General features: G+C 44.5%; 1 protein-coding gene across 10 annotated transcripts in view; it reads right to left on the reverse strand.

The window, feature by feature from the left end:
• Positions 1-7864: 7864 nt before the first annotated feature.
• NAB1 (NGFI-A binding protein 1) overlaps positions 7865-18272 on the reverse strand; it is a 47656-nt gene continuing 37248 nt past the window's right edge. For 8 of the 10 annotated variants that reach the window (XM_021531383.4, XM_085585302.1, XM_021531380.3 and 5 more), the window contains 4 exons: positions 15423-15533; positions 12943-13084; positions 11605-11754; positions 7865-10503 (listed from right to left, as the gene is read on the reverse strand). In XM_021531383.4, the coding sequence (XP_021387058.1) occupies positions 10412-10503; positions 11605-11754; positions 12943-13084; positions 15423-15533 (495 nt within the window). In that variant the 3' untranslated portion in view covers positions 7865-10411. The remainder of the gene's footprint in view (positions 10504-11604; positions 11755-12942; positions 13085-15422; positions 15534-18272) is intronic. The other 2 variants (XM_085585303.1, XM_021531384.3) reach the window with 1 other exon arrangement.

An 18272-nucleotide genomic window follows, 5' to 3' on the forward strand; every position in this document is an offset into this window, starting at 1 on the left:
GGAGTGAAACAGGGCTGTGCCTCCAAGTGAGCCCCATGCTGTCCCTGGCACTCGCTCTGGGCAGTGAGCTGTAACAGCAGCTGCCAAGGATGCTGCTGAAGGGTTTGGCACCACTAACATCTGGGCACTGCTGACTGTGGCTCACCACCTTCATCCAGCCCCTGGGTGACCAGGAGCAGCAACACATGCCTGGCAGCCCAGAGAAGATCTGGCTTTAGAAATCCTGCAGGTGTTTTGACTTAGGAGTGGGCATCTCATCCTTTTGAGGAACAATAAATAACTGGCATGTTGTGATTAGTCACTCAATAGCTTGGATGGAGCACAGAAAGCAAAACCCTTGCAAGGAGCCCTTGGGAAGGGGATGCACAGTGTCATGTCACACAGGTCATCTTTAAGGAAGGAAAAAATCTGTCCCAGGCTGATTAGCTAGGCAGTACCTGCTCCATGAAGCACACGCTTCCAGCCAAAAATGGAGAACATCGCTTTGAAGCAACAAATGACAGCAAAACCCAGAGCTTGAGGACAAACGCAACCAAGAGAACGAGCAGGTCCCAACTCTGAGGGTTTCATTCAGTCCAGAACAAAAAACCCATGGGCTGAGTCAGGCTGCTGGGCTGTGAGTCACATCCATCGATTTCCCAGCACTCCTGCCAGCAGGCTTGCCCAAGCAGGGGCTACAGCCTGCCTGCCAGCTCTGCCCCCAGCACCAACCTCAGCTCTGCCTGCGGGAGACTGGGAGCGACGCTCCCAGAGAAGAGCAAGGAGAATTCTGGCCATGAGCAGTGTCAGGAGGAGACATCAAATGGCAGCAGCACTACAAGGGGAAGGGAGAGATTGATGGGAAGGGTGAAGAGGCAGAAGAAGCCTGGGCAGGAGTGGGTGTCTGGTCCAGGTACTGGTGACAACACACTAGGAAGCTTTAGAGTTTGAGAAAAGCACTCTGCAAAAGCAAAAACACATTCGAGCAGCGAGGTGAAAGGTCTGGAAAAAGCGGCGAGCAAGAGAGAAGGAGTAGGAGGAAACGTGGGCGTAGAAGTAGGTGGTGCCACATAGCAAGTTTCTGATGTAGCCGGGAAAGGCATCCAGAGCTCCCAATTTCCAGGCCCACACCTTCACCAGGAGACCATCTGTGCTCTCCCAGGGGGAAGGAGCCCCTGGGTCAGGCAAGAGCGTTTTCCTCATTCTGCAAAAAATAGCAGGCGGTGCCGAGGCGCGGAACAGCGTCGCTTCCCAGGGTTCCTGTGCTGGCAGTGACGCTCCCAGCTGGGTCTGTGCCTGCAGTACCCACTCTGTGGGAGAACTGCATCTCTGCTCTGGGACCTGCCATATTCACCTGCCTCCTAAAATGGTGTTCCAGATGATGTTTTAAAAGCATCAGATGATAGCTTGATGATGGAGTTTTTTCTCCCAGCGCACAGCCATAGGTAATCTAATTCCTCCCTTTGGAACACTTCAATGAGGATTTTAGGTTGGACTTTTTTTCTGATTAAAGATTGTCTTTCGGGAAGACAGTCATCCCCCCATATTCTGTTGAATGCAGACTAGAGCAAAGCAACCAAACAGTATAGTGGTGGGTCTCTTCTTTCTTTTTTTTTCTTTTTCCCTCCAGCCTTAATTAAAATGAAAATTCTAACAATTCTGAATAGGGATTCCTCTTCCTGGTATCATTTGTGTTTATGAGAGCAGGCAGAACACTCACCTGTTTCCCCAAGCTCTGATGCACCATGGGGAGTACTCACAGACAGTGTCACGAATGCCTTCAGTGCAGTGCTCAGCTGCAGTGAGAGCACATCCCCATCCATTACACTGGCCTCATCCCCTGCAGGGCCCCATCCAGCATGGCCTTGAACACTTCCGAGGCTGGGACACTCACAGCTTAGCTGGGCAGCCTGTGCCAGGGCCTCATGGAGAGCAATTCCTTCCTAATAACTAATCTAAACCTGCCCTCTGTCAGTTTGAAGCCATTACCCCTTGTCCTGTCACTGCATGCCCTTGCCAAGAGTCCCTCTTTAGCTCTCTTGTAGGCCCTCTTTAGGTATTGAAAGGCTGCTATAAGGCTCCTCAAAGCTTCCTCTCCTCCAGGCTGAACTAGCTCAACCTATCTTCATTGGAGAGGTGGTCCAGCCCTTTGTCTACATTTGTGGCTCTCTTCTGACTCATTCTATCAGGTGCAGGTCCTGAGGTCTAGGTGTCTGAGATCAGGAGACTGAAATAAGGTGCAATGGTTCTGAAAGTCAAGACATATCTCATCTACAAAAACCAAGGCACCTCAGGCAGGCACTTCAGTTGCACCTCACAGCACTGGGAGCAGGGTCAGCAGCAGGTGCCACATCCAGCCCCTTCCCCAGCATGGCTGCAGAACTGCCCAGAACCCCTAACAATGCACACATCAAAGTGCTTTGCAAATACCACAGCCCACGAGGAGCAAAACATGTCCCATTAATTTAACAAAGAGTGTGTAAAGCAGGGGGAGTGATGGCTGTGCCAGCCTCACTGCCAGACAGGGGCAGGACACAAGGAAACAAGTCAGTGTCAGTCCCTCAGTGTCCCCTGCCAGCAGCACACACCTCCTGGGTGCACAGGGCTGCCAGAAGCTCCAGCACAGCAAGCAGCAAACCAAATCAGCCTCTTGCCATCCCATGGGAATGCAAACTTTTGACACCATTGAGAGCGCCCGGCGATGTGAGCCGTGAATTTGCATGTCTCTGCTCTCTCCCTATGAAATGCAGGGGCCAGTTTTGCTGTGCTACCTGTAATAAACATTTAATGCCACGCATTCAGGATCCCTTGTTTGCCCTGTAGAAAGTTTCTCTTCATGCATCAGACTCAGAGAACAAAGCCTGGACTGTTTAGCCGCAGGATTTAACCACCTGTTGTAATACCTTGTTGATCTAATCTTTTGTTTAATTAAAAAGGCTTTCAGTTGGGTTTGCAGGATCTTTTCCTCCCTGCACCCAATGCCAGCTTGCCACCTGCTTCACTGGATCTGTCTCAGCTGTGGAGTTCACATCAATCCTCTTCATTGCTTCCAAAGGCATGGAAATTGATAGAAAACAAACAAATCCACCTCAGCAAGTGTCCAGCCTGAGACCCAGCACTGTCTGGCCACTGCTGGGCACAGCAAAGGGTGAAATGAAACAGCTGCCATGAGTGGAGAGCCAACAAAGCAAAATGCAGAATGTCTGCTGCTCTCCAGCCAGCTCATCTCTATTTGAGAGAAGAAACCTTTGGGCACCTTTCTCTTGGTGGCCAAAGCAATTCCCACCAACACCCAGGGGATTGCTTTGGCCACCAAGAGAAAGATGTTTGTGTGAGGTTGAGATGTAAACTTGGTTTCAAGTGCTGACATGAATTCTTCTCTATCTCATAATTAAAACCTACACAGCTACATCAGGAATCTCCTGCAGTGGATGCATACTTTAAGATGGCCACTTTGAATATCATTTTGACTTTTTTCCTCCACAGATTTAAATAAAACCCAGACTCCACCAGCCAGCAGAATTGGTTTTAGCCTGTTGAGTAGGTCACTTCAGAAGAGGAAAATCAGAAAATCAAAAACCAAAACTTCAGATAATGCCCCCACCCTCCCACTGCAGCCATGCACCAGTACTGCCTTCCCCAGCCAGTCACAGCAGCTCCTTGAGTAAGATACACTCCATGCTCAATTCCTTGTTCCTATCAAGCTTCTAAAGCTTTTCTTATCCTTCTGAGGAGCACAGTGACAAGCCCTTCAAAACTGGCCACATGCCTAACACACCAAAATAATTTGAAAGCTCAGTTCACACTGTTTCTGGCACTTCACTTCTGCCAGTGCTACCAATACAGCAGGGAATCCAGCATGGCCCCAACCATCCCTATGGAGCCGCCTTCAGCTAACACAGCCACCACCACCTGTGAGAATGAAAGGGCAAAACATTATCCAAGAAGAGAGCAAGCAAGGCTTTGGGAATATCAAGTGGCTGCGTTTTTTGCTTTTCCTCTGCTTTGGCAAAGGGGCACATTAAAAGCCAAGACACCTTCGGTGCCATCACCACCCATAGCATCCAACACTCTCCTCTGCTGCCCTGGAGGCGGCTGCTACTGGGAAGCAGCGGGTCCAGCCAGTGGGAAAAGAGGACACACGGAGATGGCTGCTCCAAGCCTGGCATGCCGTGCCGCCGAGACCTGTCAGGATGTGTCACAACACGCAGCGTGTCGTGCCTCACCGCTCTGTCGAGCAACAAGCCGGGAAAAAAGGGAACAAAAAAAAAGGATTCGGATCTAATACATGAGTGGGCCGGTATGTGCAAGAGAGATGAATATGAAGTAAAACATGCTGGATGCTGCAGTAATAACCGGGCGCACACGGAGAGGCTGGAAGTGAGCCAGGGAGGGGAGATACGAGAGGGATGCTCTGAGCTCAGTCTGTGCGTGGCAGAGAAGCTGCAGCTCCTGAATGAGTGCAAGGCAGATCCCGAGGCTGCCACGTGGGCGTCAGGCTGACACCGCTCCACCAAAACCAGTGGGAGACCATGTCAACCCCGGGCTGGGGCCATGCCCCCTGCCAGGCTCAGCAGTTGGTTCACCAGACACCCAGAGTGTGGGGGGAAAAGCCAGATACTGTCCTTTAAAAATAAGCAGTACTTATACATGTGTCAAGTCCAGCGAACTGTGGTGCCAAGCAGAGATGGGTGACCTCAACAGGTCCCTGTGAAACACAAGAATGTGTCCCCCAGTATTTCTGTATTAAGGTGGGACCAGCACACACTTCTTTATATGGCCATGCTGAACCTAAGGGCCCCTCTGGTAGCAGCTTTGTGTGCATGCAGATCCCATTTTGGTGACCAGTGGGAGGAGAATGGAGGTCGCAGGCAGGCACCCGCTGCCAAGCAGCATCCCTGCCTCCATTCCCTGCCCGCCAGAGGCAGCAGGAGGAAGGGCTGCCTTCCCCAGGTCCCGTGGGCGTTCACATGGCCCCTTTGCAGCAGCCAAACACACATTTATGAAGAGCAGACTTCTAACGGCATAGGGATGAGTCATTACAGGGTTTCAAAATGCGTAAATATGGTCACATCCTAATTCAGTGTCACAACGAGCTACCCTGCATCTGTGGGTTACTCGGCTCCACAGAAACCTCGGAAATTCCTGCCCGACCTTATGATGCAAAAATTCATCTATATTCGTGTCACTGCATGCAGAGAGTTAATGTGGTTTTTAGATTTCTTTTTTAATTTTGGCACTGGATTTCAATGGAGGCTTATCTGCAGTGTTACAACCCAGTACTGCTATGTTTTGCATCACAAATTTACAACCGAGTAATAAGTAAACACAAGATTTTTTGGCTTGGATTTTCCAAGGTGATTAAATAATTTTCTAAGTAGCTTTGAGAAGGAAGCTGTCTGAAATCCCCAAGGTAATAGGAAATTGACTGCATCCCCATATGCTCCATAGACATAGGAGGAATTCAAATTTACTGAGAAGTAATATAAAATATTTAAGAAAGCAAATAGAATTGAATAAAATCTCTTGCAATGTAAATTAAACCTGCCCAAACCAGCAGTGATTACCTTTGCTGCCATGGCTCCTCCAGAGACTCTGTATGTGCCCCAGGCTCCACATGGCCAGCACCCATCACAGACAGTGTGCACCTCAAACATGATTTGATGACCTCCAGAAACTTTTTTAAATCATCAAAAGCAGTGTTTGTTGCATACTTACCCAAAGAACAGGAAGACAGGAGCATCAGGAACCGGGCTGAGTGGTGGTTTTGGAGACAGCAGGTGTCTAGAGCACCATCTGATGACCCAAAGATTTGGCAGTAGCCTACATTAGGGCTTTCCCACAGTGGGAACCACCTCCAGCATCCCTGCCAGCTCACCCAGGCACGGCCAGTCAGCCGGAGCCCTGGCCCTGGGGGAGAACCATGGCCCTGCCCCAGCCCAGGGCTGCAGGTGCAGGGGATGGGCAGGGCAGCAGCCCCACCTGGGGCCTTCCTGCAGGGACAGCCTTCATCCCGCTCAGCCAGGCAGGGGGAGCCCAGAGCCACGGCGGGAAAGGCTCTGGAAAGCCATCCCTCCTGAGCAGCTCGAGGAAATTCATATTTCATGTTCTGCTCCTTCTCTGCCCACGGAGTTTTTTCTCGTGGTGGTGCGTAGGTGTATGTGAGGGATTTATCCTTTCCCCACTGAATCACTGCAGCACAACATCTTTTCAACCCTTCTGTACAGCACAGAAGAGCCTCTCAGCATTTCTCCTCATCTTCCTGCTTAAGGAGACAGCCAGCCAGCTCCAGAGCGCGACCCAGTTGCACCCCAGCTCGAGGCTGGGAGCAGCTCGAGCCCTGGCTGGGGCCATGTCTGGGGGCAGACACCCCTCCTGCCAGCTGGCACCCCAAAACCACATCCTCATGCCAGCATGAAAGTGCCTGGAATGATGCTGCTTGTTCAGCTGGAAAATAGCTCCACACTGAAGGGAAGGAGCAAAGAAGGGGGCACTGAACGTGCTGTGCTCCCCTCAGGGCCTCGGGGGCCCAGATCAAAACCCAAGAGTTACTAAATCCCAATTGCCTTAAGTAACAAGTCTTCATGCTCTAACCAGGGGCTGCCGACATGCTTCCATCAGGTCTGATACTGGTGTTGTGTATGAGTTCTCTGTATTTTGGAAGGAAAATGGGGAGGAAATGAGTTCTGCAGTTGCTACCGTGGGCTAAGTCATTGCTGTGAGTAGAGGCTCAGCACAGACGAAGGCCCTCCTGGCTGACCCTCACATCAACTTCTTATTTAAGAAAAGACACGGGAGCTTTGGCAGGTAGCCAACAATAAAATCTGAATTTTGGCTGTACCTCCTGAAGCTCCAAGTGAACATTAATGACCCTTGTGTAAGTTGTCCCATCCAAAAGTGCTTTCCAACCAAGGATGTCACAGCCTGGTAAGACACTGAAAAGCAAACCCGCAGGCTCCGGCAGCACAATGCCCTTCCAGCACCACTGGGCTCCTCCTGAGCTTTGGGCAGCCACTGCTCAGCCCACGGCAAGTTAGAAAAAACAGACATCTAAAGGTTTTCCAGTTACACTTGTGTGACAGACCAGTAACGTGGCTGTTCTCCCCCATCCTTGTACCTTCAACACAAGAATGCATAGCTGCCCCCTTTCCCAGAATAGGGCAAGATTGCACTGAAGTGCAAGGTAAAATTCAGCAAACACTGAGCCCCTGGTCCAGAAGACTCATGTTTACTCTCCCCTAGACCAGGAGAAGGCAGGGGGATGGCACCTACTCTGACCTCATCTCTGCTTCAAACCACTCCTGACTTTCATGACAACTCAGCAATCTGGATGTTTTGAAGGTCTGTGGAGGGGTTCTCCCCCCTGACTTCTCTTTGAAGTTTTTGCTCCTTTGTCTGCTTTTCCCTTTTTATACCCCATCTTCCCTCCAATTTCTGCACCCTAACAAGTTCCCAGCAGAGATGTGGGCTGCTGCTTAGAAAGCAAGTTGGAACAGGGTGGCTCATCCATTCTCAAAGAGCACTTACACATACATGCCTGCCATCCCAACATAGCAGTTCTGTCCTGTTTGCAATCTTGTGTAAACTTAAGTAAACATGCAAAAGCAGTAAGGCAGGAGGTGGGAAGGGAACTCAGCACCTCAGTGCTGCAGACCCTGCCCAGGTTTTAGTTCCTCCCTCCTGCCTGGGTCCGCTGAGCCCTGCAGGCTGTGCACATAATGAGGCCACCCTTAAATGAGGATTCAACCACAAGAGCAGGAAAAGGCTTCTTCCACTACGAGCTGCAGTTCAAGGTACTCCCTCCTCCCCCTCCAAAAAAATTAACATCTTCTTTTAGAAAACACAATTTAAAAAACCAAAAAGGACAAACCCTGGGGAAACTAAAGAGTTCTCACGGTGAATTTTATTTTGTAAGCAACAATATAAACATGTGAATAAAACAGGCATCATTTGCAGGGCTGGCCTTTGATCCAGAGTACCCTGGATCTAGCAACCTTTCCCGAGCAGACGAGGGCAAGCCTTTACCTGCAACTCCAGAGGCTGGCCAGGATGCAGTCCACCAAGACCTTTGTCATGGAAAGACCAATGCTTGAGTATTTGCTATTACCAAGCGTATGTGCAATCTTGGAATGTACCTCCCACCTCCCCCACCCCAGGATAAAAAAAAATAAAAATCATACAGCTGCAAACCAGTAAAAAAAAATTGCTTCCAGCTTATTGAGACTGAAATGGCCTGTTGGACTATAAACTGAAATATCATTCTGGAGATAACCAACTGGTCGTGACACAAAGTACTGTATTTACAACTCAAAAATATAACTGTTATAGACTTTAATTTATAGCAAATTTAATACATTAGTGTTTACAAAATAAATTCTGGACTCAACTGGAACAGCGTGCTGCTTAGCAAGTTGTTTTTCCTTCCTCTCACTTTAACTGAAGAGACCAGCAAGCTTAAGAGCTTCTTCTGTGACCCACACATAATTTTTGATGGTGTCAGATGCTGGAGAAAACCAAATGTTTCCTGCATCTCTAAAGGTTTGCTGCTTGGTACCTTCTATTGGTCAAGCTGTACAGGTCAAACCTTAAACTGTCCTTTAACAAGTTCCATACACATCTCAGGAAAACTACTCAGGTACTAACCAGAGCACTGGTTAATGTTACAAACTGAAGAAACATCCGTGCTACTAACTCACACAACAGGAAAGAGGAAATATAACTACACATTCAATCTCTTATGCCTAAACAGCAAAGCTGTGAACTCCATTGCTTAAAGATACTTCAGTAAGTGAAACAGTACCATACAGTTCAAGAAACTTTTTTCTTTAAAAAAACAAACATTTTAATAGTATAAAAAGTTGTTTTACTGGTGTTTCTACTATAAAGCTTTGTTCCACAAATCAAGTGATAAAATAAGTAGATATGTTTACAGTGATAAGAGACTGCAGTGTAGACATTTCAGCTCACATCTTGCTGAGCGTTTCAGTACAACAGAGACTGACTGATTTGTTAATACACACCTAGGACATAGAGGAAACTGCAAACATGAAGTGCACACCTGAATAGGGAAGTTTACTCTCTGACATGGTAACTCACTTTCTCCAGCTCTCCCTTTCCTGTTGTAAGCACAAACTGTGTTTGGAAATGGAGGCATATAACTGTCCTGACTCCAGAGCAGCACAGAGGAAAGATGGATGCACACAAACGCACCACGGTAAATTCCGAAGTTATATGCCAACTACTCCTCCTTAGATAGAATGACATCTTCAAAGTGAACATGTACAAAAAATAAAAAATGTCAAATAAATAAAGAATACGATGTTAATTAATCACATACATAAAGAAACATATTGGCATACTGTATGCAGTATACAGTATATTCATAGAATCATGTGGGCCGGACAGCACTTAATAAGGAGTTACGTCCTGAAGACAACTCCTTTCTCTCCTCCAAGAAACCTTATGGTTTCTGGATATCAAGTGCAACCTTTTACACCGATGCATAAATCCTGCACCATATCTCATGTCACCTGGGATGCCTTTTTTTTTTTTTTAAGATCCACAGAGAAGCCCAAGAAGTTTTAATAGTCTGAATGACGATTTTTGCAGCCCTGTCCATTCTACTTGGTCTCTTGAGTTTCCTACCAAATGAAATTTAGTAATTGTATGGTACATCAATTCCAAGTTTTTCCCAAGGAAATGGGAGCAAATCATATGGACTCTTCCATTCTCTAACTGGCATTTCCCACACTCCTGAGCTGTGTGTAGGTATTATGCTGTGAGTGTGTTACACAAAGGCTGCTGGAACCATTGGAAGTGATGTAGAGATAGTTAAGTGTCAAGTACATCTGCTATGATACAGACTCAGGGTCTAGGTCTATCAAATGCTATAGCCACATAACATTTTAAACCATGAAAATATTGTATGCATTTTTCTTTTTCTACAAATATTGTTGCAAACTTGCTGCTAATTGTGTCACGAGGTTTGCATTCCTAATTCTCCAATGATTTTTAATTCAAATGTTTAACAACCATATCTATGCTAGGTACACTGAAAGTAGACATTGAAATTTCAAGTAAAATGAACTGTAGCCACATCTACTGGACTCAATACACGTCCCGACATCTAGATTTACTTTGATAAGTTATACAAATACATAATACATTCTTAAATAATGAAGACCCACAATATTAATTTGTGAATCTTCCCACGTTATAAAACCACTTTTACAGGAATGTTTATCCACCTGTATTACTGTTTTAGTTGCAGTGTCTCTTGCTTTCCTGTTTCCACAGATTACTGTACCAGTTCTTAGGCTTTGGCTATTGAAATCTCTTATTTGAATGAGGCAACACTGGTTATTAAGGCTGTTTTTTTCTCTCTTGTGAAGTTTCATTCTTTACTATGACACTGTCTTCCAGAGCAGAATGACTATCTTGTGTCTTCAGGTTCTGTTTTTATGACCTTCCTTTCAATATTGTTAAAAGCTGAATGAGGGAAATCCTTTAATATACCAAGGCCTTCTGCATTGAGAAAAGAAAGAAAGAAGGAAAGATGTTAAAACACTGTTTGGAAACAAATGTATTTTGTTCTTAAATCAATAAAAAGGTCCAAGAACCAAGAATACCAACAGCTGAAGCAACAAATTCTGCCTCCTCCTCCTGGTCTTTAAGCCAGCTGGGTAAGAAGCACCCCAGTTACACTGCAGTGATGACAGAGAAGTGTCACAGATTCACTTCAACCCCTCTGGCAGCAGGGGCTAATGGAGGTGCACTCTACACTTGCATTTTGAGAGGGAATGGGTAAAAACCCCCTACTAGAGATTTCACAAAGGGAATTAGCACTGGTATTGGGATAATCTGCAAAAGAGATGAGACAAGATTGCAGTGACAAAGACAAGATTCTGCCTGGTCTTCAAAACAACTACTTTTGCATCTTGTCTTTCAAATAACCTCTTTCCCACTGCATCTTTCAAATTCAGATGGGATTTTAATTATTGCTCCTAAAGTTGCAAGAGTCTCAAGGACTCCTAGCTTTATCTCAGTGCACTGAGATTAAACTGAAACCACCCACAGAGATGTCACAAAGGTTTCTTGCTCTCTTCTATCAAACTCAGAGTGGGTTTCTCCCAATGCCAGAGGTAAATGACAAGACTGGCAGTGAGCAGAGGTCAGTGAATGAGAAACCCAGGTGGAAAAGACTTACTGCATAACATGCAGTTCACAGCAGAGGAACAGTGCTAGGTCCTTATAAATCAGAATAAAGACATCCTCTTTGTAAAAAGCTTGATTCTATTATACAGAATGAAGCCATGTCATAATCATGTTGCTATGACTTGCGACGGAGTTTAAGTATTTAACAGCAGTAATTTGGGTCAATACCAAGGACAGACACGTGCCAGGACTCGGTTATCTGACTGCAGCTACTGCATCCCCTAAACTTTTTTCCTAAATAATATTCAATCTGACTCCAGATTAGCAAGTAACACTCTTCTCGGAGTCTTCTCCAAAGCCTTGATGGCATGGTTACACACAATGTATGCCAGCCTGCCTTCCTGGCTGCTTCACTCAGAGACATCACAGAAAATAAGAAATGGTGGGTAATTTCTCAGGGACAGCACTAACCCGAGGACTGTGACTTTGCCTCACCACTGGGGTAAAGCCGGATCAAATCACTGCACAGAGATTTCCCCACGTGCTGCTCTCCATCAAGTGAAATGTGCTGCATCTGTCTGCTTGGCAGGTTGGACATCCTGAGGTTCAGTGGTCTTTCACCTGCAAGTTGTTCACAGTGAAACATTGACACATTAAAAGAAAATCAGTATTAAAAAACAGAGTCTTAAACACATGTTAGTTCTATCAGCAAAAATGCATCCTAGATGTCCGCTGCTCAGGGAAGTTTTCTACCCAAACAAGGCTTACGTAAATATATTGCTTTGCAGACTTCACAGGCACTGCTAGGAAGGGACACTCAGCCAGACAAAAAAAAAAATATATTGTTCTAAAAAATCCTTTATTCTGCTCAAAAATCCTCTTGAGATACTAAAATTTTCCTCTCCCGCTGCACAATCCCTCTGAGATCCTAGAAATTTCCAGTTCCCCTGCACAATGGCTAAATGGCATTAAGAAGCGTGCTGTGCCAAGGAAAGCTGGATCCACACACTTATTCTTCATGACTACTTCTGTACCTCATTGCTTCACCAATTCACACAAATGAAAATCTGTTTTTTAACACTTACTGGTATTGATTCCCTTAGTTGTCCCTCTACTGCTTCTTTTCAACCCTCTTTAAAAAAATAGCATTTAAAAAACAGACTCAAGAACTTCTGGTTGTATTTCTTGTTTGTAACATTTTGTCTCATTTCACAACAGTAAAAAAGTGATCTAAACAGAAGTGCTCAAGCAAAACAAACACTCCTAAAATTAATTCAAGACAAGGAATAGTAAATCAAAGAGGACCACAGAACTGTAAGCTTTTTGAAGAATAACAAGCCACTAAGAACATCATTAGAACATGCTTACTGCTAAGTAATTTACATAGCCAGCTCCTCAGGTTTTGTTCCTAGACTGCACAAACAGGTAAACAAAAAGAGGTACCAACTATATTACCTCCTTTATTTTCAATTTCTCAAAACAAGAACACAAATGAAATGCAACACTCTGCTGTTTTCAAACTGAGGATAAAGCTAGAGCAAACTCCAGCTCTCAGTAACAGCAGTGCACCCAACCTCCTGCTCTCCCTGGGGAAAGCAGTTTGCCCACATGCACAACAGGAACAGAACAGAACCTGAGTGTGCATCTGATTGCATTATTTACACAGTAAGCACTTCAGGGCAGAGAGAGATCTTGTCTTGTCCATTCAGTGCTCAGGGTTCTGTGTGAGATAAACACCACCACTGACAGAGATTGCATCACATCAAACGTCTCTGCTGGCAGCACCGACGTGCCTGGGAGCTACCATACCTTGTCCATCAGCATTATCTAATGACATGCCATTGGGGCTGTGCTCTTCCGAGTTCTGCCTGTAACACCCTGTGGAAAGACGTCTCTCTAACGCTGCCTGGTTGCAAAGAAACTCCATCTGTTTTGCCATCACCTTTTCCGACTGCAATTGAAACAAAAAAAGATTTCTCTCTATATACATACATAGAGCAAGTCAAAACACAGGGGGAAAAACAGGATCAGATGAAAAGACTAACAGCCTAGATAGTGGTTTTTGTTGACTCATATGTACAGATGTGTGTTTTACGGTTTCTTCTAAACTATGAAGCAAACAAAATATTTTTGCACCCATAGAGATTTTCATAATGTACATCTGAGTCACTCAAGAATACTTAAAATGCGAGCTGTTGTAGTTCATCTACCCAGAAATGCAACATTAAAATCTGTTCTTCAAGAACACAAAAGAACAAAAATCACTTCCTGCACTTTAGGACTGCAGGTTACGTGAAGAGAATCTCAAGAAAAGCAAAAAAGAATGTCTTAATTATCCAGTTAGCTCTGTTCAAATATATGTCTTCACAAAGTATTCCAGAAAGTATTCCAAGAGCAATGGCAACATCTGCTAAAAACTTATGCCAAGATTTCACCAGACATCTTGGAATCTTTATTTTAGGAAACAACACTACACAAGCTTAAAAATCTGCCATTCTGAAAGTGTAGGATGACAGTATGTTTGTGGGGGATAAAGGTGTGAAATGTCTGTCTAGAAGAAGAACAAGACCTATACACCTCTAGAGAGTGGAGCTAAACAATCCAGTGCAACGTGGGAGGAAATGGCGTCTGAATGTTTGTCATTGACTTTAATGCCAAGAGAATTCTAACTTTCACTATAATCTTGTTCTTTAGAGAATGTAAATAAGCATCTTGCAAAAATAAGATAAAAATCAGAAGTCAAGTAAGTTGATTTAGAAGAACTATAATGAATATAAGAACAGAAAGTACATGAACTTAACACGTACAATTGACAGTAAAAAATAATTTCTCTTTCAGGTAATGCTGTAATTGTTTCAACTGCTACAGAGGTCTATTCATTGCAGAGCATTTCACTTTTTATGGGAGGTACTGAAAGTCCTGACTTCCTATAAAAGGCTACTTGCTCAGCATAGTTCAATAATTTGAACATGTATAATGACAGCCTGTAACAGACCAGCAAAACCCGGGCTTGTCCAGCACCGTGGTGACCCTGACAGCAGGGCAATGGCATGGCCAGTATTTACATCATCTCTCAGGGCTCAGAGCTCATCAGGGTCTGCAGAAGAACACTGATAGCTCCAGCCCTGTCTTGGGAGCAAGGTAAAAAGAGAAAGTATTTTCAAACTTTACTTAGAAGTGTGCTTTAACTCTGTTATTCTATCCCTCCTGTTACCAACTTTTGAACTACACAGTAATTTTTAAAAAGAGCAAAACATTTCTCATTCATGCCATCTTTGCTGTTTGCATGGGATAAAAACAGAATTTTAAACTTCAATTATGCTTCTGATCACCACAGAAAGACCTGTAGACTTGTAGATACCTTCAAGCTTGAATTAAATCTCTAGTCCATTGTTATGTGGCAGTGACGAACAAAAACTTTAAAGCATATACAAAACAAGCTCATGTAATTATTCTGTGACATCAGAACATGTGGTGTAACTGCATTTGATTTATCACAGATTTGTATGACCAAGTACTACTTTGCAATAGAAGAAGATAAATGAGAGAGTAACACATCCATTCTCAGAAAACAGGAAGGTAACTCCTAAATGCAATCTTACGTGCAAATTTGGTGATTACATTTGCCCAAAATCAGCTATACAAAACAAATTTGTTGCAACTTAGCATGAAATCCCTCCTTGGCAAGAACTGGCAGTAGGAGATGGGTATTTTGCCTCGAGGCTGGGATACACTACAGAAAAGACAAAGAAAAAATTGGCAACCTGTCTTCATTTATACAAAGCTTTCTGTCTGCTCAAGAACACTGCACTTCCACCAGGTTACGTGCTGTTTAGGAAGCCAATTTATCCTCTCAGATCCAGAGGTTCACTTATTTTCTAAACACATTGGCCTTTCTTCTTGTAAGACATGTCAGAAGAGAGGACTCCAAGATCGCCTACTCTATTCCTCTCGACTCAGTAACTTGAGCTTTCCATTTATAGTGGGTAACGCAAGTAACACAGCACAGACTGTACCAATACTACCCTACTTGCTCCCAACAGGCAACCACAGATTTTCAAGCCTACTATGCTGCATCTTACCTCCTTGGAACTAACAAGGGCAAAGCTATAGTACTGTGACAGAACAGTTTTGGGAGGTAAACCCAAATTAAGAGTGATGCAATCACAGCTAAGCTAGGTAGCCTTTTAAAACTGATGGGAATTAATTTAGTCATCAAAACAACAACATCAAAACCAATGTACAAAGACACAGCCTGTATTATTCACAATGTAGCGTAGTTGGTTTACCTGGGAATTAAGAGCTGTTGGGTCTTCACTCTTTCCTTTAGCCAAAGCAAGTGGCATTTTGTCTTGCTGATAGAGCGTCTGGACTGTGTCCTGGAAATCAGGATAACCGTCCTATTGAGCAGGAAAAGAAACCAAACCAAGAGGGACATATTACTATTTTTTCTTTACCTTCTCGGTACACTTAGAAGAAAAAAAAACCACCAAAAACTAAAAATTACAATCCTGACTTCTGTGAAAATTCTGGACTGCAATTTACTTGTTTGTACTATGCACTTCATTTAAGTTTGTGCACAGAACACACACAGTCCCTCCACAGCAACTGCTATATACCTAATGTGGCACAGAAAATCTCATCTCTCTTAGTTTCAGGTGAATCCAGACTACCTTTGTTACTCACACTAAACTAGTTTACATTCAGCCTTGACAGGCAGATTTAGGCCTATGGTTTCTATCATTTTTCAGAAATCAAATTTATATGTAGTCAACCTACTACCTTGTGTACTAACCTTGTGAAACTGAGAAAAGCCTCCTGAAATTCAACATATTTCACATAGAACCTACACTTGTATCACAGAATGAAATATCAACATTTCAGAAGTACAGAAAATTTACAGACTATGAGAAAGCATGATTCAATAATTCTTCCAGTCTGAAATTCTTATGACATGCAAATCTCTTCTGCAGCTTGCATATATATCAATAAAGCAAATGAAGTTCCTATGAAAGCCTGCCAGACTCCATTAAAATAATCATTGAAGCAAAGGCTCAAGATGAGGGGTTTATCCAGCTTGACATAAAAGGAAAGCTCACGTGCACTAGAGGAACATCCAGAAATGTTTACAAAAGCATAGTATAGGTAACTTTGTTAAAATGTGAAAGGAAGCTACAGACCTTAAAACAGACTCAAACCTGGGAACAATGACATCTGTCACTGAGGTTCTACAGACCTCAGTCTCAAAAGCACACTAAATTTGATGTATTTTCGCTGTAGATTCCAAAGACACATAGATGTCAATAATTACATTTTTGACAACAGATGGACAAAATGGTTACAGCCCAAGAAAAATGGATATGATATTCCAGAAAAAACACATGGAAGAACTATGAGGCTCCCTCCAATGGCAGACTGCCCATGACCTGCAGAGCAGGGGTCTGACCCAAGGCAGATGGCCAGGACCTCACTGCAACACAATGCCATTAAACCTATTATTAATGCTCAGGAAAACACCTTAAAATCTGTCAGAATGCTGCACATTGCTTTGAAACACCCAACATACTCCCTCACAGAACAAATAAACACAATAGCTATGCAAAAACTTCACAGCCAGGTTATCTGCCACAAAGCCTCTAGCCTAAGCTAGAAACAAAGGCTTTGCAGCACATTTCCATGAGCACTGACCACTTCTATAGCTAAGACCTGAATCTGTTTGGGAGAGCAGAATGATTGTGTGTGGGAAGATGAGAAGCTGAACACACAAACCCCTATCACTCAGGATCCTATTTTTGCAACAAACAGGTAACACAGCTCTTCACAACAGATTTGTGATCACCTGCCTGTACCAAACTGAAGGCTGTTTCCCAAAGGTGGCTCTGGCTGCCTCTTGCTGTGTCAGTCCCCCCCCAGCCAGGCAGGTAACTCCTGGAGGATGACAGGTTCTGCACCACCTTCCCAGAGCCATTCCCACTGCTGCCTGTCCCTGATGCCCTGTGGGATGAGGAGCACGCTGGAACAAGCACCAGCCTCTCTGCCCCATGGTTGCCTGGAGGTCCTCCTGCATGCACTGCAGCATTTTTGTTTTGCCATGCTGCTGCTTAGTTGTTTTCCAAGCGGTTTTGTGCAGCAGATGTTCCCAGTCCCACATGTGCTTTTTCGCTCCCTCTAATGACATTTTTCCTATGAAAACAGTACCTTCTACTGCTTTTGCTGTTTTTGTGAAAAAAACAAATCCCACACTTTGGTTTTCTTTTCAGCCTTTTCAGAAATAGTGGAGGTGGGGCTTTTCTCTCCTCTTCCTCCACCCATACTGGCACCAAGGGAAGATGCTTCCTTGCAGCCTCCACTCAGGTCTCCCTGCCTGTGCCCCCCAGCTCCCACTGAGCTTTGGGAAAAGAGTTTTTGAAAGCTCTTCCCACCCCTCTTGTTCAGATGAATGGAGACACAGACACACACAATTTCTTCAGATGACAGACAGCAAGAATATTTTTTAAAACTACCCTTTTTATCTCTCTTGGCTGTTCACACAGACTCTGAAGGGAAAGATGAGGAGCCTCTTCTTCCACTTCTGCCTGATGTACCTGTGAGTGTTTTGCTTTCTAAGCTGGTGCCACAACAGCTCACTGCTTTGAGTGGTGCCAGCACTGAGTCACGGAAGATGACAAAATAAGGGGTGCCCCTGCCACACAACGTCTAAGCAGGATTGATCCTTGCTCTGCAGGAGGATGTGCCATTTCCATGCCTAGCCTCCTGTTCTGCTCTTTGTTCAGAGCAGATTTAGGAACTACACCCCTTTTTTATAATCTGCTCCCAAATACCAGTTCACTCCACTCCTTTTTTCTCTCCCTCCACACCTTTAGTCTGTCATTTGCCTGGAATTTTTTCCCCTTCTCTTTACACTTCACTCCCACAGCTCACCCACCCACTCAACAAATAAGAGGGGGAGAGCTCACAGGGGAAGAGAAAGGCTTTCACAGGTAATTTGATGTAATTCATGGCACATTGTTTCTTTGTAATGCTTGTGCAAGTTTCATATTCATGAAAAGGATAAATTTACAATGTGGCTGCAGATTGACAATGCTGCAGCTTGCACACACAGCTCTGCTGGCTCTGCTCAAGGATGACCTTCAGAGCCT

The sequence above is a fragment of the Lonchura striata genome, chromosome 7, assembly GCF_050655825.1.
Source record: "Lonchura striata isolate lonStrDom1 chromosome 7, ASM5065582v1, whole genome shotgun sequence".
NCBI lineage: Eukaryota > Metazoa > Chordata > Aves > Passeriformes > Estrildidae > Lonchura > Lonchura striata.